Consider the following 23,999-nt stretch of genomic DNA (forward strand, 5'->3'; position numbering starts at 1 on the left):
TGAATGTTATTTTGGAAGCTTGACACATTCTGCAGTCCTAGCTTGTAGTCATGAAAGCGTGTGATGAACATTATTATTTTGGACTCTGCATCAGGGGTAGTCCAGGAGAGGTTTAAAGATCCACAGAGCAGTTAGCAAGACTGGCTCCTGTAACATCCTATTGCTCTGCAGCACCATATGGTCCTGCAGTCCTCCTCACTCATACGCCTATCAAAGTATCTGAATGAAATAAGGATGCACAAGTGAGGATTGCAGTCATCTGGCTCAGGATAGGGGCCAATGGTGGGCTGTTGTGGATATGGTAACGAACCCTCACGTTTCACATAATGTTGGGAATTTTTTGAGTAGATGAGCAACCATTAGCTTCTAACGAAACCGTTAGTTCTATGCAATTTGTAACAGAGACAAAAATGACTTCATTCATAAAGGTGAAGACTTCTGCACACAGGAACATGTACTCATGATGCTTTGATGATTTGTAAAAGCATATAATTGAAAATGCAAGGCAGGGTTGGTTTCAGAGGACAGATATAACTGCTGCAGCAACAGTATCAATATTCTATAACTGATAGTGTGGCCACAATTTGGAGTTGTTTTAATCACTGAACATTCTGTACACCCCCCCCCCCCCAGAATTAGCAACCCAGACTTCTAACTTCAATGATACTAGAAATGTATTCTGTCAAAGTCACAGTCCAGGTTTTGTAACATGCGTAATGTTCGCGTAACAGAAACTACACTGAACAGTACCATATTCCAGGATGTGACACCATGTAGTAGAGCAGAAATTCACTGCTGCCAGCTTCTTGCTGGTTAGTTGCTTAAATTACTCATCAACCCTGTAGAAGGCAGCACTGTTCCTCCGAAACATCAATGAACTTCTACCGCACTACATGGTGAAACATCTCGGATGCCAGCATGCTTCATAATCCCTGCTGTATGGATTTCAAATCCACTACAGAAAAGGCACTGTTCATCACATTTTAATATAAAAATATTTTAACTACATTTATTTAACAATAAACTAATATTACAACAGATAACATGCTGTCATACAACTTTTCATTTCAAGCAAAACTTGTACTTCACTTGATATAAACACAGACACCCACCGGGTCAAAAAGTTTAAGCTCCTTATAAAAATTACTCAGGGCAATATACAGGTATATATAAATATTTACATAACTATACTGCCTCTTCCTTTGGCTTACAGTCCCATTGTAAGGCACAGGAGGAACATATGGCACATACTGAATTCTTTCTTTGGCATACATGCTTGACTACTATAAAATATATGTATAAAACAATAATATCAAATTTCATCACCACAGAAAAAGAAATACTGCTTGACATTACACAGTGGAGGATAACATAACATTCATAAATCCCACTGTAGAGGGGCACTAAACTAGTACTGAATATGGTATAACCCAGATGTTGGCCCCCAAGTAAATTAATACAATAAACAGAACAGATCTTTTAAGAGAACTTTTCGGTTTAACTCGAAACATGCTAATAATACAATAAGTCCATAGCTAGAATATGTATAAATTTGTAGCTGCAACATTTAAAATTAATATAGTTCTTTTAACAAACAAAACAATTCTTTAGTAAGCATCCCTCCTGGTTACTTTGTTTTTTTTTTTTTTAATAAGACTTCCCTCTTTCAAGAGTATATCTAGTTTCAAAAGGTGATGCTAAAATATAATGAATATAGCCAAATCAGCTGAAACACTATTTAAATAATGAAAAAAAAGTTTTACCACAATGGCATGAAGCCGCTTATTAATATAAGTTTTTTGTCCAGTATCTGTATATTCACAGAAATTGCAAGTACAATTCCCTCCTAATTTTCAAACTCCTCTCACAAAATGATACCAACTCCCATGGCCATGTGACTATGGGCAAGCTGTACTCCTGTAGGCAGCAGCAGCCTATATTTAGCACATCTTAAAATATAACCAGTAGCGTTCTGCAGCAAATGTTCACATTAAGCTTCTATTAAGTGGCAAATCGCTTTGTGCGTATGTGCAGCAGCTGAGAACTGATTACAAGGGCATGGAACCAGGGCTGAAAGCTGCCTGCAGTATACAATGAAACAAACAATAATATGAAGGACATACCTACCTGCGACTACATACTGATATTCCATATGGAACATTTTGAGAGGGAGGGAGGAATAAGCAATATAAATGCAGAAGCAGAGATAAAAAATTTATACAAAGCAATTAGTGCATTCTAGTCAACCTCCAGGTGAGAAGCACTCAAAAACCACTAAATAAAATTATTAATAATTAGGGGGTGTCAATATATCCCTTCTTTCATTATGAATAGTTTCCATCTGAAAGAGCATATCTTCTGAGTTTTAATGCCGTGTAGTTCAGAATGAGCTTCACATTTCAGACGAACCTATCAGCTCCATCTTCAGGGTCAAAACGTAAGTCAAGCATGAAACCAGAAGAAGCATGCAGCAGGCTGAGTATGCTGCCCGCTCTCTCAGGCTTCCTGCTTCCCTTACATTGTCCCTGAAGATGGAGGCAACATGCTCCTCTAAGACATCACACCTCTCCAAACTACAAAGAATTACAACCCAGAAAGTCACACTCTGTCATCATTGTAAAAGCCTCGAACCCAATAGAGTTTCCATCTTCTTCCACAATTAACTTCATGCATAAGTAACTATGTGCCCTATCAAAAAGAAAACGTTAAGCCCTTTTGCTGGTTGAACATTGTGCCGTTAATAATATTCTCAGGTTTACAAATGCTCCAAATGCCTGAAAGGACAGGAATCCTGACACAAATTTTGTGGAACTGCTGACATTGGTTACTTTTGTAGGCCATTGCTGCTACAGAGCTTTTCCTTACTAATAACATTGTGAAAGACTGAAGGAAATGTGGGAAGCATTCTCAGACCACAGGAGTTACCAGCTTCATGCTTCCCCACCTATATCCTGCTAATGTCCAAAACATAGTTCCCAAAGTGATCTTATAAACATGACTTGTCATCTTACTGTTACATGAATTTTGATTAGACATATAATAATTACTTATTACATTAACTGTTCACATTGCAGAGCTACATTACTTTCAGTTTCATTGTGAACTACAATGGCTTAAAGATTCCAGAGTCTCTTGGCACTGATTACTAACTAACCCCTTAGTACTGCCAGTAAAATTCAAAATACTCTGAAATGGTATTCTGTTAAGCCTGCTATTGTTCCATGAACTGTGAATTATCGTGGCAATTCGAGCAGAACGGTGGAATGGCTCAAGTTGTATCCAATATAGGACAAAAGAATGGGCTGCACAATTTTATTGATGGAAACACCACAGTTGCAGCAGGCAAAGAGATGCAAACCTCAACCTGAATTTTACTAGACAAAATTAGCCCAACTTCTTGGCAGCATTCATGTTTTCTGTCAGCCAGTGCTGTTTGCCAACTAGAATATCTGGTTTTCTCACCCATTCCTGCTGTTTTCCTCAAAAATAATATATGGGGTGGGCCTTGTCTTGAACACAGGACTATTCACAAAAGTCTAGTCCACAACTCACTGTAATCTGTTACATACAGAGGACATGTGCTGTCCTTGTAGGCATGATGATCAAGTAGTGAAGATTGATGACTGCGTTAGACTTGCACACGCCGACAATAGTACCCCAGGATTTTACACTTCTCGCATAAATGCTGAGGATGGACTTTGGACTGATCAGACACATCAAGCCCACCTGGTTTCTCCAAAGGACGCTGTAAATGAGAGCATAAAGGAGCATGAGTCTGTCATCTGAGGAAACCACTAAAAGCATTTTTATTTTCCACCCAGTTTAACGGTGCAGCTCTGATAATGTAACCTCCAATGTTTCAGGGTTCTGGTATCTGGAGTCACCTGGGCTGGGGACAGTTAATCCCTGTATCACTTGTTCCTAATTAGAGATATTTCTGTAGTTTTTCTAACGTGCTGTACTGGGTTTTATATTAGACCACAGGTGCCAGTGGGGAGGAACATGCCAGGCATCTGCCCCTTCCCCTGAACCTTTTTAGTAAATTCAAAATTGGAAAGAAAAAAAAAGAAATTTACCAAATATTAATACTTTTTAAAAGCTTGTTCTTCTATCCTGAATACTTGTGAGCAAGGAGTAAAAAAAAGTCTCAAATGGCTTAAACATACACATGTAAGAACATTCTCCGGCTGTCGCTACTTCAGGAAAAATCATACTACATATGTAGTTTTCTTTTATTGCTAGTGGGGTGGGACTAAGTCCCTTCTACTGCGGCCACTTCTGGCCTATTGTACCAGCCCCAGATGATAGGTGGGGGTGATTGTGGAGGAATTGGTGGAATGAAGATTGGCAGGGGAAACCGAAGTACTCGGAAAAAACCTGTCCCAGCGCCACTTTGTCCACCACAAATCCCACTTGACCAGACCCGGGATCGAACCCGGGCCGCCGCGATGGGAAGCCAGCACCTAACCGCTTGAGCTATGGCGCGGCCTTAAAAATCCAATGACCTCATCGGGACTGGAACCCACGACCTTCCGACTTGTAGCATAGTGCCTCAACTACGCTACCGTGTGCCCCTACATATGTAGTTAAAAGTTCCCATTGCTTAACCTGTTAATAAAGTAAAACTTTACTTAGCCCTCTAACTTCACTGAAATCAGGACACGAAGTGCTGATATGCATGAAAGTATACAATGAAGCATGGAGCTGTGACTACATGAAATTCATCCTTGTCAGTATATCTCACTACCAAATTTGTCACATTATCAAGCCAACAATACAGATAAGTTCACATGAATAATCTTGACCAACAGTTTTAAATAAACAAGCTTCAGCTGTAGTTGAAATGGAACTATTTTACTGACAGGGGAAATTTGGTATCATGTTGGTTGGCCTGCCACGTATAAGATGGCGCGGTATAAATGTTTAATTGTGCCGGTGCCAAAATAGCGAAAATATTTGTGAAGAATCTCACTCTTCTAAACAGGAACTTCAAGGTTGTCATTAGAGCTATATTCTGATTTGCAATAACAAAGCTGGGAAACACTTTCGCGTTTTGAAGGCAAACTTTTACTGCTGATCGATCACAGAGTGGCCTAATGTTGTGAATTACGTACAATTAAGTTTATTTCAGTCCAATGCTCCCACCACTTTAGCACTATTGTAAACATGTTAGTGTGACGGACCAGAATGAAACAAATTAAATTGTGAATTAGTTACGACTGTTACGAACTCCCAATAAATACGCCGGTGTGCAGTCATTCTGAAAGTCAAATAATCATCATCAAGTGATGCGTGCATACTTCGAGACTGTCAAGGTTGGGTTCGGCCGGGGACTGCTCGGCGTACCAACAGAAACAGACTAACTGCGCCAAAATCGTATTCGAACATCAGGTAATGCGAAAATGTTTACATATTTGATTCATTCCGGTCCGTCACACTAACAATATTACGAATGATAAAACAATTCCGTCCAGTGTGACTATTGAAGCTTTTACTACTTCACTTCTTAGCACCCTTACATGTTTCGGTCCCTACAGACCATCATCAGAGGGAACATCAATACTTTTAGAAACTACTATTACAGTGGGTGTTTTGATTTTTAAAATTCATAAACTATACAATATTTGTAACATACACTTTATACAAAATCCAAATTTCTCACAACTACAGCAACTGCCCTTGATGCATTGAAGTTTTTTTTTTAACTTTTTTGTTATTTAAGTTAAAATTCTTTAACCGAACTGGTTCGTGTCCATTGCCCTTTCGTTTTTCTTGAAGGGGCCGAACTTGTGCCGCCCGCCTGTCTTGGGAAAGTGGTTCTTGTTGTCGTCCTATGTTTGTTCGTGGCGTGCTGTGTTGTTTTTACACAGCAACATGTGTTTAAAACACAGGAGCGCACAAAATGCGTCCGTTGTAACGAACGTCGTGACGTCCGTTGTACAAATAAACGAGAGGCGAATGCTATGCTTTCTTCTGGCTCCATTGCAGACAAAAAACTACGCACCGCATTCTGCAACCGTGTGGTGTCCTCAGCAACGTCAGTCATATAGTACGTTCGTTACAACGGACGTAGTTCGTGCGCTCGTGTGCCCCAGCCTTACAGCAAATAAGCAAAGTAGATTCTAAAAGGTCCTCACGATGGTGTGTAACACACAGAATTACTGGGTTTTCGGACTTTGTCTATCGTCCAATATTCTGAAAAAGAGAACACGACTCGGAAACTGGGTCTGTTTCCGTCCTCAGGTGAGGTGGGAGACACTCTGTTGAGTCCCTTAAAACTGGATTGATCCAGTGATTGAGGTTAGCTCTTTCTTTGGGACCCAACAGAGTAGATGTCTCCCCCCTCACCTCAGGACGGGAACAGATCAAGTTTCCGAAACGTCGTGTGGTCTAGTTTTTGGAATACCAGACTACAGACGAAGTCCAAAAGCCCAGTACCGTATTTACGCATGAATAGGCCGCACATTTTTTGCCAAAAATTCAAGAGGAAAACTGGGGTGCGGCTTATATTCGAAATATTCGAAATCACACTTCATTTAAAAAAAAATTATATTCATAATTAGTAATACAGGGTGTTCTACTCCTGAAATAATATTCCAAGAAAATTATTTTTTCTATGATTTCTGTCTGAAAATTGTGCTGCGGCCTATACACGCGTAAATACGGTAATTCCTAAGCAAAATTATGGCTTACCTGTTTGTGCGGATACACATTGATGTGGCACTTGATGCATTCTTGCCCCATGTTGGCCCAGCTGTTCCCAGACATCCATTTCCTCTTGCACTTAGGACACTTATACTCCCCAAAACAACGCTTCTTACCCTGGTAGGGGGTTAAACCCTCACCTTTGGGCCGAGCCTGCAACCAAATTGTCCTCATCAAGATAAGTCTGCTCCTGTAAGCAACCACCACGTCATCAAGGCGTGGGGAATTGGAAAGTGACTCACATGAGTGGTCAGCTTCACGCTCCTGCCAATTTAGCCCCAGTGCCCAATGGGCTCTACAACCGGTCTGGACAAAATTGTGGGAAAAATATAAATCCTTGCCGTTACTATTAGTATTATTATTATTAGTAGTAGTAGTAGTAGTAGTAGATCATTATCAATTATACAACTCCGTGGAGCTGAATCCATTAGTAGCCGCTCAACCACTCAAGAAATTTCAAGCATTTTATGGAACCCAAAGTTCGTTATTGTGTTTACAAGAGCCCGCCCCTGGTTTCTATCCTGAACCAGATGAATCCAGTCCAACCCCCTCCCCCACCCCCAATCCTACGTCCCAAAGTTCCATTTTAAACCATTTGTCATTGTTCACGTCGCTCCAAAGAGCCCATTCAAGTCCGAAGCCCTATATAACATTTCTTAACATGCTGGCTCCTTAGGGTGTGTTGTTAGCCCCATGTCCAATACCCATGAAGGAGAGTCACCCCTTGTCGGCTGTCCGTGACTGCTTATTCAGTACATTCGCAGCTACCCCACATACGTGGCAGCCAGTCTATCTGCAACCTGAGGGCGCACCATGCAGTGCTGATAAGAAACACACTTAAAATAATTACATTGTTATTATTATTTGATTATATATATATATTGATAGAGAAAAATGCATAATGAGGGGCTTCGTAACTTGTGCCCTTCGCCAAGTGTATTTAGAATGATCAAGTCAAGGAAGATGAGAGGGGGCAAGGCATGTAGCACGAATGGCGAAGAGGAGGAATGCACATAAGATTTCGTGGGAAAACCAGAAGGAAATAAACCACTAGGAAGACCAAGACGTAGGTGGGTGGATACTATTAAAATGGGTCTTAGATACGATGGGCCGGCACGGACTGGATTGATCTGGCTCAGGATAGACACTAGTGAAGTGTCCTTCTGAACAGAGTAATGAGGTTCGGGTTCTGTGAAATGTTTGAAAATTCCTGAGTAGCTGCATAACCGGCAGCTTCTCAAAAAGGGCTCATCTCCATGGAGTTATACCGACGACTTCACCCTGAGGAAAATGTTTCGGCGCTCAATGGCATACGCCGGGTGGGCGTCCAGACTAGCTCTGGGTTTCCCCGAGGGTAAAGTGACAGGGGCGTGAAATTGGCGGTTCACCTTCATCTAGTGCCGGGGGTAAGAACTGTGGAGCTATGCCTCCATTCTACCTACGTCTTCATGGCGTGGTGGTTAATTCATTAATTAAAGCCCTGGAATAATCTTAATTGGCCAGGGTGGCGTAGTCTGTAAGCGACTGGCTACGGGCTGAAAAACCGAGGGGTCGGCGTTCGAGTCCTGGTAGGCTTAAGAATTTTCACTTCTCCATCTCGTCCAGACAGGCTCTGGCGTACGGGGGGCTCTTTCCGGAGGCAAAAGACCGCGGGGCGTGAAGCTGACCATTCACCTTCAAACAGTGTCGAAGTCAAGAAAACGTGGGTCCATACATCCACTCCCCCATACGTCTTCCTGGCGCAGTGCCTAATTAGTTAAGCACAGGGACAAGTCTACCTTACTTCTTCCCCCCCTTGGCACTACAGCCCCAGTGGGCCTAGGCCTACCTCCATGAACTTCTCCGTTCACTTCAATTTTTCTAGATCTTACACATTCGGTAGGACTCCTTGGGCGGGTGATCAGCTCGTCGCAAGGCCTCTACCTGTACACAAACACAGAAAAACGCGCACACACAAACTGAACATCCATGCCCTGAGTAGGATTCGAACCCACGATCCCGGTTTCCAAGCGAGCGAAGACGGTACATGCCTGAGACCGCTCGGCTACCGTGACCGGCCTACCTTACTTCTACCGGGAATAATTTCACTTTACTTAACTGGCGGTTTAATAGCGCCGTTCATAAGATTACCTCTGTTTTCACGTTGTGTGTAAGCCGACGGATGTCGAAGACTTGTAAGCTCTTGACCTGCTATAAAAGGCAGCCCCCACTACCTATGTAGCAGTTTCTAAAATAACCAATAAACAGTTCGCTGCCTGCTGGCAGGTCTTGCTTGGGGGACAGGCATAGCACGGCCAATGGGTTCATCAGACAACCGGAGGAACTAATGATAGCTTGTACGTAAGTGCAAAGTATCCCTGTGCTTAATCCTGCACCAGCTATTAAGACCACGCATACTTACTGACCTCGTACTAAGCCGAGGTGTAGACTTTTTGGGAAATGTGGCAAAATTAAAATATTTTCAATAAAACAAAATTTTATTTACACGGAAATTATGAACAGATAAATTCGGGGAATTCCAGCTGTCACTGGTTTCTGAATCTCTTGTCTTCTCGCCTCCTAACGATTAAAATATCCCAAAACGTAACTTTTCATGTAGTTTTGTATTGATGTGAAACTTGGTCTCACACATCAAGGAAATAATGTAAACTGGGGATGTACGAGGAAACGGTCCTGAGGGAAATATTAAGGTTAAAGAAATTAAATAAGGAGCTTCATGAGCTGTGCTCCTCACCAAATATGAGGATGAAATCATGACGGACGAGATGTGCAAGATATGTAGCACGCATGGGCAGGAGTGCATACAGGATTCCAGTAGGAAAGCCTTAAAAGGAAGGAGACCACTAAGAAAGGCTTCGTTTATGAAAGGATAATATTAAAATGAGCGTAAAAAAAATGGACGTGGTGTGGACTGCATTCAGCTGGCTTAGCATCGGGGCCATAAAGGATTCCAGTAGGAAAGCCTTAAAAGGAAGGAGACCACTAAGAAAGGCTTCGTTTATGAAAGGATAATATTAAAATGAGCGTAAAAAAAATGGACGTGGTGTGGACTGCATTCAGCTGGCTTAGCATCGGGGCCATTGGTTGGCTCATGTAAACAAGGTAATGGACCTTCGGGTTTAATAAAATGGTATGAATTTAGTCGTACTCGGAAAGACGGCCCTATTTGCAAACACACAGGCTAAGTGGTATGCACGGCCGCGTTTGTTGTCCTGCATAGATAAATGGCCTTACGATGGGCCGATCCGCCGTCCACATTCACTTTTTCTAAAGGTATTTCTTCTTGATCACGGTTTCAGGGCCCCTAAATCGCGAACAAGACGCTCATCAGATTTTGAAATGATGCTATGGCAACTGCCTGTTGCTCACATCGTGCCTTCTCGAAACTGCCCGGATACGTACAGTGCGTTCACTCTAAGAGGCGACCCCTAATAAATCTCACATTTGTCGGTGAGACGGAACCTGGGGCAGTAAACACCGCGGTGGAGGTAACTACGCTCCAGATGATTTTGAATTCTTTCCCTCTGCCTGTAAACACATGTCAACACGAAAAGTGGGGGGGGGCGGTACCGTAGTTGGTTGAGGCACTATGCTACCAGACGGAAGGTCGCAAAATCAAATCCCGATGAAGTCACTGGATTTTTTTCAATTTACCTAATACTTCCAGCCGCACTATGGCCCTGGGGTAGACTGAGTCTCTAACAAAAATGAGTAGCAGGAATATTCTTAAAATGTTCTTGGGGGTAAAGGGCGGCTGGCGCGTAATGCTGAAAACCTTACCGCCATCTATGAGCCGATTGTCTAGAAAATGTGGGAACCTCATCTCACAACCCTATGAACCTCCACGGCCTGTTACAGGGATAGCTTTACTTTTTACTTTTTTTTTTTACTTACAATACGAAAAGTACGCAAGTGTTGCCAACTTTCGTTTCCACTGAGAAAATTACTGCGAGATTTATAAGAATAAATTGGGCGCCTGCTCCGAGTGAATCACCCTGCTCATCTTCACTCCACCATCAGAAAGTTAGTAGATTCTATTTTCAACACACGACGGGGAGCAGGTATCGTCACACTGGATTCCTCTTCCATGTACATCTACGCTTAAAGATACGCAGTTCCAACGGCGTGCGTATACAATCTTCAAATCTTAAAAAAATAACTGAATTCGCTTAGTGGGGGGATGCAGTCCGGTTGTGTCCACTCGTCACGGCGGCCACTGATTGGCCTATTGTACCTGCCCCGGGTGATTATGATGATGGAGAATTTGGTGGAATGAAGATTGGCAGGGGAAACCAAAGTACTCGTGGAAAACCCGCCCCAGCGCCACTTTGTCCATCACAAATCCCGCTTAACCAGACCGCGCGATCGAACCCGGGCCGCCGCGATAGGAAGCCAGTGACTAACCGCTTGAGCTATGGCGCGGCCTCATCTTCAGATCCTGGTATGGACACATGTATGCTTAACTAGTCAACGTAATGTTGCATCTGGAAAGCTGTTCAGTATCTCTAATACCTCTAATACCATCGTAATGATGCTGCGTAGGATCATAGTATTTTTTTTTTATTGCTAGTGGGGACTAAGTCCCTTGTACTGCGGCCACTTCTGGCCTATTGTACCAGTAGGATTATAGTAACACATTGCGCCGGTAGAGCTCCGAACACATTGATCGCAGGTAGTACTTATTCCGCCAGTAAGGGGCTGTGCCAACAATAGTCTCTCTTCTTGGATATAACGCCGTGTACTCCGTTGAAAGGAAACCGAAATTTCGGCGGAACACGTCGCCTCCCTCTTCAAGGCCATATATTCCAAATGATGTAACTCTTTCTACCCACCGCTGTGAGCACCACAAATCCAATGTAGTCTGTCATTTTTACGGAAAAGGCCTACTCAACAGAAGCTTCTTCAAATTTGTACTTTGAAGCCGGAAGGTCGCGGGTTCGATTCCCGATTGGATAATTTTTTTTTTCTATTTACATATTCCTTCCAGCCGCACTATGGCCCTGGGGTCGACTCAGTCTCTAACAGAAATGAGTACCAGGAATCTTCGCGGAGGGTAAAGGACAACCGGCGAGTAAGGCCATCTGTCTAGAGAAAATGTGGGAGCCTCGAAGTCTCACAACTCAATGAGCTCTACTGGCTTCCCATGGATACACAAACTGTTGTCTGCTGCCTTCCAGCTTAATGTCAATTGCGAGTGAACTGGCCGGGGCACGCCATCTGTTTGTTATTGTTCATTTCCCTGCGCTCTGTTTCCTGCAGTTGCTTCATCCCTAACACCACGTGCTGTACAGGCGTAATGCCGCCGGCAGCCATGGCGCCCACAACAGGCTAACTGCATACTTCATTTCTCGAAACAATTACCGAATGTTCCGATTCTGGAAGACTCGCGTTTGAACCTCGGCCCGCAAACGCTTACCGTCAGATTTCGTAATTTTCCTCAGTCCCTCCAAGCAAGAGCGGAGGGGGGCTTCTTCCCGCCTCATCCTATACAATTCAGAGTAAGTACTGAACTTGAATCACTATTTGAGAACGGGGCGTTGAGAATATTTGGGGTGGAGAGAGCTGAAGTGACAGGAGGTTGGAGAAGACTGCATGATGAGCCTTATAACTTTTACTCTTTAAATATAATTTGAAAATATGGGAGAGGCATGTAGCACGAATGATTACAGGATTACACAGATAGTTAGTGGGAAGGCCAGAAGGAAAGAGATCACAATCTCCAAGGAGCTGAACCCTTCTTCAGAAGCCGCCAGGAAAGAGACCACTAGTAAGATCTAAACGTACGTGGGAAGATAATATTAAAATTGGTTTTAGACAAACACGATGGAGTGGTTTGGTATGGACCTCACTGAGGGCAGGGACGAGTGGAAGGCTCTTGCGAACATGGTAATGAACCTTCAGGTTCCATAAAATGTTGGGGAAATTCTTGAGTAACTGAGAAACTGGTGGCTTCTCAAGAACTCAGCTGCATGGAGTCAATGAGTCAGTGGCGAAGACGCGAACCCCTGAGGTGGGAAGTGCTGTCATTGAATTTGGCTACAAAATATAAATTCTGGATGAAAGACGGAACTGTGAGATGTGCGCTTACGTGGGATGATGATATTAAAAAGGAATCCAGCTGCTTGCATTGTTGCATCTCTAGAATCCAATGTACATCATTACATGGAACCGTACTTGAAATACAGCTAGTTCTTGGTAAAAGGCCAACTAGAACGGTGTGGATGGAATTTTGTGTGTGAATGTACCACATAAAAGCGATTTTTTTTGCGGTATGACGTAGGAGTGAACAACTGGAGGGGGGGGCAGCAATGTGAGGTCCATATGTAGAAACGGAGGCTAACAAACTTAAATGGATGCGATGTCATTTAAGCCTCGGTAAGTGAATGAATAACTCGGGTTATTAATGGGAATTTGAACAGTCCCTATCAACAGTTTCTACGTCAGCAGCCAGTCTTTGCTGACAACAGTCGCCACTGCTGCAGAATACGGCACCGAGATAAGACACTTCTTGCTTTTCATGAACCCTTCTCTGGCGCCTTCACTGTGCAGTCCGCCAGAGAACACGATACAGAACCTACGTCATCCATGTTGGATATGACTCTAGAAACTACAATAGTCGGTTTTCCTGTATGCACTTGTTTGCCCATCCGGGCTACGTGTCCAACGGCTTTCCAGCCCTTTGCTGGGCCTTGGCCGCTTTTTCGGATTCTACACGCAGTCGGTAACACTCCTTGGGCGCGGTATCAACCCGTTGTCTCTACCTACACACAGAACTCACTCACTCACTCATGGAGCTGAGCCCTTCTGGAGGAGCCGCCAATTCTGCAGCTACTCAAGAATTTCCCAACAACCCGAAGGTTCATCACCATGTTCAGAAGAGCCCTCCAGCGGTCCCTATCCTGAGCCAGATCAATCCAATCCATACCATCCCATCCTATCTCTCTAAGATCCATTCTAATATTGTCCACCCACCTACGCTTTGGTCTTCCCTGTGGTCTCTTTCCTTCTGGCTTTCCCACCAATATCCTATACGCATTCCTCGTCTCCCCCATTTGTGCTACCTCATCCTCCTTAACGTGTTCATTCTAATTATACTTGGAGAAGAGTACAAGTTATGAAGCTCCTCATTGTGCAGTTTCCTCCAACCTCCTGTCACTTCATTTCTCTTCGGTCCAAATATTCTCCTCAACACCCGGTTCTCAAACATCCTCAGTCTATGTTCCTCCCTTAATGTCAGGGACCAAGTTTCACACCTATACAGAACCACAGGCAAAATTATAGTTTTGTATATTCTAATTTTTATGTTTTTGGACATCAGACGAGAAGACAAAAGGTTCTGGAGTGAATGGTAGGAAGCATTGCCCGAGTTCAGTGTCCTCTTAATTTCCTCCTGAATCAGGTTTCCATCTGTTATCGTTGTTCCCAAATATCTGAACTGTGACACGTTTTCAAAACATCCGTTACCTATCTTTACGTCATGATTTTGCCCTGCATTTTGGTGACGAGACAGCAACATATACTTGGTTTTCTCTGTGTTTACTTCTAGACCAACCTCTTTACTTGCGTCAATTAAAGTTTGTGTGTTTCTCTTTATGGTATCTACATTATCACCCAGTAGATTCACATCATCAGCACAGGCCAACAGCTGATGTGTCCGCCCAGGTCCGAGGCTTTGTGTTCATTTTCGTAACATGATTATTTTTTATGGTGAGTTGTTAGCCCCACGCCCAACCCCCAAGCTGGATGGCCACCCCTTGTCGGCTGTCCGCGACTGCTTATTCAACATATTCGCAGCTTCCCTCCATCCGCAACCTGAGGACGCGCCATGCCGTGGTGACAGGGACCCACTTAACAACACAAATAATAAACGCACATAAGACATTCATGCCTTGAGCGGGATTCGAACCCGTGATCCCAGTGTTCGAGCCGGCGAAGACGTTTCACGACTCTTTTTTTTTTTATTTCTTTCAATTCGCTTAGTGGGGGGTGGAGTCCAACTGGGTCCACTCGGAACGGCGGACACTGATTGGCCTATTGTAGCCTGCCCCGGGTGATTATGATGATGGAGGATTTGTTGGAATGAAGATTGGCAGGGGAATCCGAAGTACTCGGAGAAAAACCGCCCCAGCGCCACTTTGTCCACCACAAATCCCACTTGACAAGACCCCAGGATCGAACTCGGGCCGCCGCGGTGGGAAGCCAGCGACTAACCGCTTGAGTTATGGCGCGGCCATCCTTTCATGACTTAGTCCGAGGGTACACCAACGAAACTAGCAACCGCAATTTCCGAGAAAATACATGTTACTGACTGGAGCAGCGCAAATTGTGGAAACCGCAACGCAACTAGCGGGAAGACTGAGAAACTCAATTTCCAGGCAACGGAGCATGCCAGTCTTCTCATAACTGCGTTGCCACGTGGTTTCGTAATGTCAGCTGTTCTATAACGTGCGTCAGTGATTCATTTAAGACGGCGCTAAAAGTTGACGAAGTTGCTAATTTTGTTTTTGTGCAGTTAATGGTGCAAGAACCTAGTATATATGACACACGCCACCCAGATTATGCTAGGCAGGACAAAATAGATTTGGCTTGGGAAAGAATTTCTCGTGAGTCGAAAAAGTTTGAATCCAGGTTAAGGTTCTTTCGAAACAGTATAATCGCCTCAGTTTACGAGTAAACTGTGCCAGAAGAACGGATGCACCCAATTTTTATCCCCTAACACTGTACTTAAGCATCCTGTTGCATTAATATATCATTTATTTCACATATATTTCCGTCTTAAATACAACTTATAGTGTCACCCTTGTTCCACATTACATGGTTCGGCTGTATACGTGTACTGCCTTCATCAGGTGTCTTCTCTCTCGCTAAAATTGTTGCACTGTAAGTTAAAATTTCGTATCGCCTCTGAACGCGGCATTTTCTGATTAAAATAAACTGGCCTTAATTAAAACAAATTAACAACCCAAAATTTTCTTTATGGTAGTCGTTCTCTCTTCTCACGCCGTCTCAACCGATCTCAACTGCCACCATATTACGAAAAGTTCAGTATTATAATCTTCCATTGCACAATGTAAGTGCAAGATATTAAAAAAATATAATCACGCATTACGTCGGGCGAACACACCCACTTAAGATGATGTGAGCAACTACTCAAACATAAAGAAAGCAGTCTTCTGGGATTTGACACCGTGTGTATGTGGTGTTAACCGACGTTTCGGAGGAACGTCGGTTAACACCACATATACACGGTGCCAAATCCCAGAAGACTGCTTTCTTCATAGTCACCGCCGTGAAAGCCTCAAATCTTACATACTCAAACACAAGTTTCCTCAGTGTGCGCCCGCTAATCTGCAAACCAGGTGCCTGCCTGAAATCGGCGACATTTCTCGGGAATTGTGGTTGCGTTGCGGTTTCCAGTTTCCTTGGTGTGCCCTCGACCTTAGACCGTACGGCCACTGTGATCGGCAAAGATATTAAATTACGCGTATGAATTACTCTGCGCCCTACTAGAACGGTTCCGAAACCACGGAATTCGATGAGGGCTCAATGAAGCCTGAAATATGGACAGCATCGTTAAATAAGCCGTAACACAATTCCCGACTGCGCACGCGTATGCGAATCCGACCACCACCGCTGCAGCAACGAACACCGTTCCCGTCGCGGTCTGCAGAAGGTGCAAGAGAGGTGGGCTAATTGAGAGCATGACCTCCCTGACCCGCTCATTTCGGAGAAACAGTTCAGTTCTTTGTGTCTGGATTCTGCTCATAACGGCTCTGCAACACACAATGCACACCATTATATGCATCAGGGGTGTGCAAGTAAGCAAATACACGTACAAACAGATGGCCATGTCATTCAAGACGGTTGACTTGGCGCAAATGTCGCGTTGCTCCTATCTTATCACCTCCCTGCAAGGTGTACGATAAATCCACCTGAACCGCAGTAGGAAATATATTTGGAAACCAAAAGGAAACTCAGCCAGAGGACTAAATGCCCCATGCAGCTGTGTCCTTCTTGCAAAAACTCAGTAGCCTGATCAGTCAGGAAATTCTCCTACTTACGTAAAACCGAGGGGCCGCGCCATAGTTCAAGCGGTTAGTCGCTGGCTTTTCACCGCGGCGGCCCGGGTTCCATCCCGGGGTCTGGTCAAGTGGGATTTGTGGTGGACAAAATGGCGCTGGGGCGGGTTTTCTCCGAGTACTTCGGTTTCCCCTGCTAATCTTCATTCCACCAAATTCTCCATCATCATAATCACCCAGGACAGGCTACAATAGGCCAATCAGTGGCCGCCGTGCCGAGTGGACCCAGTTGGACTCCACCCCCCAGTAAGCGAATTTAAAAAAGGGGGGGGGGAATTGGAGGCGGGACTCAATACACGATCTCGCTGTGCGATACACTGTTCGGACACCATCACTCTTCACAGCCACCTAACAAACAGAAAAAATGTGGAATTCCTATTTTTCGCATTCAGTCCAGGCAAATATGAGGACAGTTTCCTTCCGCATGCTTCCTTGAGGCTTCATCCTGCCATTCCACGCTCTATGCTCATATCAACTGATAACGTCAAGGGATAAACCAAAAGTCGCTCATATGATTTCGTAGCACCTTCTGGGCAGTTTGTGCTACAAAATGTCAATCAGCTCCCACTCGGCTTACAGTAGTGTCTCAGGCTATCAAATGCCACTAAAACACTTTCGGAAATCTGCACCGTGGCGCTGTTGATGAGCGGCGCGGAGGGAAAACTCCATTCATTCCAGGCCAAGGTTCACGCCTTATCCACAATGTCCGTATGTGAAAAACGTACCAGGCCGGGAAGACTATGTGGGTGAGTGGAGATCTTCCTCCAGTACAGCTTGACCCCCAAGGACTCAATGGATAGGGCGCTGGGCGGGCCGTCGAGCCGGTAAGAACGCCGGCTACTGCCTTCACAGAGTGAAGTTCGTAATTTGGTGGTCCTTCTGTTAAGTTCGAACCTCGAATGTTCGCGTAGCCTCAGATGAATCTACTGGTGACGTCAGCGCCTCAAGCATGTAACTGCGGGTCAGCTGTTTGCATCTTCTCAATTATAACGTCAGAAAAGTGACGTGGCTGCTGCATCAGTGGCGTAACGCGGATAAGTCTCGAAGACTGGGCGAACGGGAAATGCTACCACAGTGGGCCCTAGCAACTGGGGTCAATTGTCATCTTCAGACGCCGCTGGAACTCTGACAAAAATGTTCCCGTTTCCACTACCACGTGAACGGAATATGTGTGGCATGTAGCACACACTGGCCATTCAAAATATATACAAAATTTTGGTCGGTGCATCTCAACTGAAGAAACCAAGTGCCGGGATAGCTCAGTCGGTATAGCAACTGGCTACGGGCTGAACGACCGATGAGTCGGAGTTCGAGTCCCGGTAAGGCCAAGAATTTTCACTTCTCCATGCTCTCCAGGCTAACTCTGGGGCTCAGCCAGCCTCATATCCAATGAATACCGCAGGGATCCTTCCCCGGAGGTAGAACGGCTGAGGCGTGAAGCTGACCACTCACCTCCAGCTAGTGCCGAGGTCAAGAAAACGTGAGTCAATACATCCACTCCCCCATACGTCTTCACGTAGTAGTACTTAATTAGTTAAGCACTGGGACAACTTTTGCTCAGGACTGTGCATAGAGAGTAAGGATGATATTTAAACGGATCTGTAAAAATTACAGCTTGAAGATGGAGATTTGCTTCAGGTGGCTCGGTATACGTCGTAGAATGCAGTGGTGGGCTTTTGTAAAGATTTCTTTTATAGTCCCATTTTATTTGCAATCTGTACTAGTACAGTTAGCAAATTCTTGTGGTGAACTTTGACTTGATGTGGAGTGCTCATTTGCACTCTTCTTTGGTGAGTAGGCTTGAGGCCTCGTGTGACTTTTGGGGGACTGCTTATTATCTAGATCTTTAAACTAGAATTACTAGGATGCTATTACAGTAGAAATCTGGTGGGCACATCATTTGGCGGATGTCTTCGCAGTCGCCTGAAGTCTGGTGGCTCCGTAAGGTGGGCGGCTGGGTTGTTTGGGTGTGCTTAGAGTAGAGTATTGTATAGGGAGCTGCATCGGCGAATTTCTTCTCTCACTGTTGCTATGTGGAGATCTCTTAGGATGACTATGTTCGGTACGTACCAAGGCGCGTCCACTATCAAGCGCAAGGCTTTAGCTTCAAATCGTTCTAGAATTGCTGTTTTGAGTTGGAAGCTGACCCCAAAGTTGTATTCCATAGGTCCAGATTGGTTTGAGGATTGTGTAAGGAGTATTGTGAAGATAGCAATGAAAATTCGCAGTTACCGCATTTTTCTGTAAAATCCGTAGCACAGAATCTATGCTCACCTTCTTCTTCTGGTCCACAAACTGGGCCAATGAATGATCTGTTTCGACCTGGAAAAAGTACCCTTCTTGTAAAAGGGAAAGTTATCCTCCGAGTTTAATTAAATAAGCACTATACCATGAAGGAGTGGAGGCACAGCTTGAACATTCCTAACCTCGGCACCAGTTACAGGTGTGATCAGCTTCACGCCCCTGTCGCTTTATCCCCATGGAAACAGTGTCGGCACTTGTCGTGAGGTCTGCTCGAAGATGACTTCACAGGTCGACTGTAAAATATTTTAGATGTCTAATGCGGTTAGCCCTTCTAACATGATCTAACCAGTTCTGTCTTCTTTACGAGTGCATCCATAACCTTGAATTTCTTCTGTGGTCCAATAAACTGTATCCCGATGCGAGACCTACGAATTTCTTCTGTGGTCCAATAAACTGTATCCCGATGCGAGTCCTACGAATTTCTTCTGTGGTCCAATAAACTGTATCCCGATGCGAGACCTACGAATTTCTTCTGTGCTGTCTCGAGTCTTCTACATGGGCCTTTCTTTCAGACTCAGTATTTCACAAATAACAGCCTGAGATGCGATGACTCAAATTCTGTATAATTTAGTTCAGACTGTCTTTGGGATCAATTCGAATCACTGTTTCAAGTAAATCATATTTCGTAACATTTTTCAAATGAGTCGGAATAGCTCAGCTGGCGTAACGACGGGCTACAGGGTAAACGACAGCTGGTGCGAGGTTCGATTCTCGGGTGGGGCAAGAAATATATTTCGTCTCAATAGAGTCCAAACCGGTTCTGTAGTCCACTGTCTCCTACCTAAAGGGTTCAGCTGACCACCCATCTTGCCTAGTGTCGCGCTTGGGCACGCGTTGCGTTATACCTGCAATCCTCATCTCGCCCCCTTACGCAACACTTTTCAAAGTTAAATCTGTAAAGTAATACACGGAAATGTGTAACAGAATTTAGGGCCTCCACTTCGACTATTCAGCCCAGTATCGACGGTTACAAGGAAAGTGACGAGACCGTTGACACGCACAGACAGAAATATTACGACCAGTAACTACGTATGGAAGTTACATCTGGGTGCCCAGTTCTGGCATCTGAATCACTGAGCGAGCAGGGTCAGGGGGCGCTAGGAACAGAGGCCCGGCTGTTGTAGACACAACACGCTCTCCCTGTGATATATATATATATATGTATATCGGAAACGGTGCCGAGGGGGAGGCACAGATAAACACATGAGAGGAAAGAGAGAGGTACAAATAAACAATATTTATTCATGGTTTATTTAACGGTGGAGTAGGGCAGCTCGGATTATACGTCATAAAATGGCAGTATGATTAATGAATTGGAAAGGATTTGACAGGAAGCGATCATGCCATATTTTGAGGTGCTCGAAGGGACCGAGGAAAGACACTCAGTGTTGCGGCCTATATTCGAACCTAAGGGCGGGTACTCGCTATAACGCTGCAACGTGCAACGCAACGGTTGCTGCAACCACATTTTTCTAATGAGTACGCCTTGAGCTTCGTTGCTGCAACAATTCGCAGTGAGGCGCCCTGTAACCCATCTGGCTGTCTGTATTCTGGCTAATACAAAGCGGCGCGCAGTGTTCGTTGACGTGGGCAGAGACATTTCATAATTCATGTCTTCACTACGAACTCTGCGGCGCAACTAGTGTTCGAGTTTGGGTTCGGTGAACGTACACATCATACGTGGTTGCAGCAACCGTTGCAGCGTTGTAGTGATTACCCGCCCTAACACTACCCGTGAACGAGTTTAAGCGTTACCGCTCGGTACCCCACACGGGGCTGCTCGTTTACGGGCTAAGACACGACCACCGAATACTCGTATCTTCGAACCGCTACACTCCCTAAAGTAAAAGCTTGAAACCCAAAATGAGGGCGGAATATTCCCAGAACAGTAACACGAGCGTGTCCGGGGTAGGGGCAGGCCAGCCGGAGTCACTGCATTGGAATTGGTCCCTCAGTTTCACTGACCGTCTGTCTTGGAGGGGTACGTAGGCCAACCTTACGCAATAAAAGTTCTGATTTGTTCAAGATCTCCAGTATGCTGATCGTAAAAACCCTGACACATAGGTTATGAAACGGGTGGGTACAGCTTCCGCAAGTCTCACTAATCAAAATTCGTATTGTAAGCGTTATATCTTCCGGGATGCGACGCCTTATAGTCCGGCAGAAGTTCACCGAAGTTTGGGGGAATCGTCGGTGAAATTCTTAGGGCAAAAAAAAAGTAAAGCTATCCCTGTAACAGGCCATGGGGAGCCACAGAGTTGAGACGTCGAGGCTCCCGCATGTCCAATGTCAAACGGGTTGCGATCGACATTTTGGTGTCAAAACTGCCAGTGATCTACCGCTCCCTCCTATCGTCGTACCTCGCTTTAAGCAAAATTATTGCTAAAAATAACACGACACTTGATGTATGTTGTAAAAGCAACATACATTGAAAGTACAGACTACTTTAACACGTATTTCCCCTTCAAAATTTGAATATGATCATATTATATTACAAGTTAATTTACATGATTTCACGTATATTTCCTTATAGGCCAATGAGATTGACCAAAAATCGTCCTGCGATCGACGCGTTGGACATGCCTGTTCTAGACAATCAGCTCACAGATGGCTGTGTGGCTGTCAGCCTTTGGGTGGGACTAAGTCCCTTGTACTGTGGCCACTTCTGGCCTATTGTACCAGCCCCAGACAGATGATAGGTGAGGGTGATTGTGGAGCAATTGGTGGAATGAAGATTGGCAGGAGAAACCAAAGTACTCGGAGAAAACCTGCCCCAGCGCCACTTTCTCCACTACAAATCCCACTTGACCAGACCCGGGATCGAACCCGGGCCGCCGCGGTGGGAAGCCAGCGACTAACCGCTTGAGCTATGGCGTGACCGGCTGTCAGCCTTACGCACCGGTCGCCCTTTACCCCGACACGAAGATTCCTGGTACTCATTTCTGTTTGGGGGCAGAGTCGACCCCGGGGGCCAGACTGCGGCTGGAATGCTTAGGTCAACTGAAAAAAGCAGATGACCCATCGGGAATCGAACCCACGACCTTCCAGTTTGTAGCGTAGTACCTCAACCAACTACGCTACCGCGTGCCCCGAAATTCTACCGGACTATCTCAGATCCCGAGAAAATATACATCTGATTGCGTGACAATATCAAATGCTCACCCATATAGAAACGGGCCATGCTCGGCGTAGCTTGGCCAAGGTTTTATTGACGGAACTGGTTAGTTTTATCCGTCCTTCCCTAAAGATCATATGCTTTCAGAATTTATTCCTTTGTGATACGAATCATAGCTACACGCGGCACGTGTTGGGACCCTCTACTTATAGCTACAAAATGCCTGCGTTCTATGGAAACTTCTCCGAACCAGGACACTGTTCACCATAGCTACATGGGGCACGTGTTGGGACCCTCTACTTATAGCTACTAAATGGCGTTCTATGGAAACTTCTCCGAACCAGGACACTGTTCACCATAGCTACATGGGGCACGTGTTGGGACCCTCTACTTATAGCTACTAAATGCCTGCGTTCTATGGAAACTTCTCCGAACCAGGACACTGTTCACGTGGTAAATAAATATTCCGCTGTAAGCAGTTTTTACCTGAGGACAGTCCTTGATGTAGTGACCCTTCTTGAAGCACAGGTGACACAGGTACGTGGGGGGTGGTCTCTTCGTTGGCTTCCTGTCCATGCTGAGGGTCAGGTCGGCGAAGTGTTCCGCGAGATCGCCTGCAAACAAGAGCCGCATCCTCAAACCTGATACAGTACTTAGTTGAGTGTGGTAATGGCCCTCAGATTCTGCTCACGCTGATAGTGCCGCAGCCGCCGCTGCTGTTCTTTGGTAGGTTAAATGTTATGTTCATCATGTTATATTTTAGCGTCCTGTTGCACTGATTCACGTTCATGAGGTGTATTTGTACCAACCGTCTTACAGTGCACACAATTTCACCTTTCTCTTCACTACATGTTTCGGTACTAATGTGCCGTCTTCAGGTGTGGTTTTATTTACGTCAAACCACTGCACTGTATGCCATCATGTCTCCTTTATAAAATGATTAAAATGTATAAATGTCATGTATAATAATAAAGGTTATATATTAAAACTTTTCAAGATTTATCATCTATACGTCGGACTTCAAATTCGCGAGTTACGTCAATCCTCTCCTATGGGAGTACTCTTCCTATATTCTTGTGTATATTGTGTTCTGTGTTGTGTCCTTCCCTTCTGACTGCGTGCGTTGTATTGCAAGTCAAGCACACAGCGACTGAGTGGCGCTTCCACCTTCGGCGTCGAAGCGCAAGCAACAAACTAAGCAGCCGAACTGTCGGATTCTTCGACCTTCTTCGACCTACACGAAGACACGCCTACTTTTCCAGTTCTGAAGTTACTCGGATCGCCCGTTAAAATATATGTATCGTTATTTTACAGAATTCTCGATTTCTGGCAACAGTTCCTCGACACGTGTTGATCGAATATTTTTCACTCCAAATAACCCAATATTTAATCTGAAGTTAGGTACACGTTTTGCGGGACACTGTACGTACAGGCATACATACATATCGTACACCTCTCGTAATGCATACCTTTCTGACACACAGAGAGATGGTCAAAAATACGTACTGGGAAACGTTAAGATGCGGCCACACAGAGCGCTACGCTATGTTCGCTACGTACACTACGTACGCTGTGTACGCTATGTTCGCTACACCGCGTGGCCACACAGAAAGCTATGTTTGGTACGAAACTGCTCAGTCTTGAATGAGATGTTGGCCGATAGTGTGCCGGGGGGGGGGATCATTCCGACGAAGAGCTTTAGCTGTTACTTTCCTTGTGTAAACGGAACAGGAAGTGGGTGCATGGCGTGAACTTAAGGAGAACAAACTTTGGTGAATTTCATCATCTGATAAAGC

The 23,999-nt window shown here is 44.8% G+C and overlaps 1 protein-coding gene across 1 annotated transcript in view; it reads right to left on the reverse strand.

The window, feature by feature from the left end:
* Positions 1-303: 303 nt before the first annotated feature.
* LOC111867504 (zinc finger CCHC domain-containing protein 24) overlaps positions 304-23,999 on the reverse strand; it is a 42,226-nt gene continuing 18,530 nt past the window's right edge. Inside the window, exons 3-5 of the mRNA XM_023857447.2 lie at positions 22,690-22,817; positions 6,694-6,858; positions 304-3,745 (exon numbers count right to left, since the gene is read on the reverse strand). Of these exons, the coding sequence (XP_023713215.1) occupies positions 3,629-3,745; positions 6,694-6,858; positions 22,690-22,817 (410 nt within the window). The 3' untranslated portion in view covers positions 304-3,628. The remainder of the gene's footprint in view (positions 3,746-6,693; positions 6,859-22,689; positions 22,818-23,999) is intronic.

Source organism: Cryptotermes secundus, unplaced genomic scaffold (genome assembly GCF_002891405.2).
Source record: "Cryptotermes secundus unplaced genomic scaffold, Csec_1.0 scaffold1089, whole genome shotgun sequence".
In the NCBI taxonomy this organism is placed as follows: Eukaryota; Metazoa; Arthropoda; class Insecta; order Blattodea; family Kalotermitidae; genus Cryptotermes; species Cryptotermes secundus.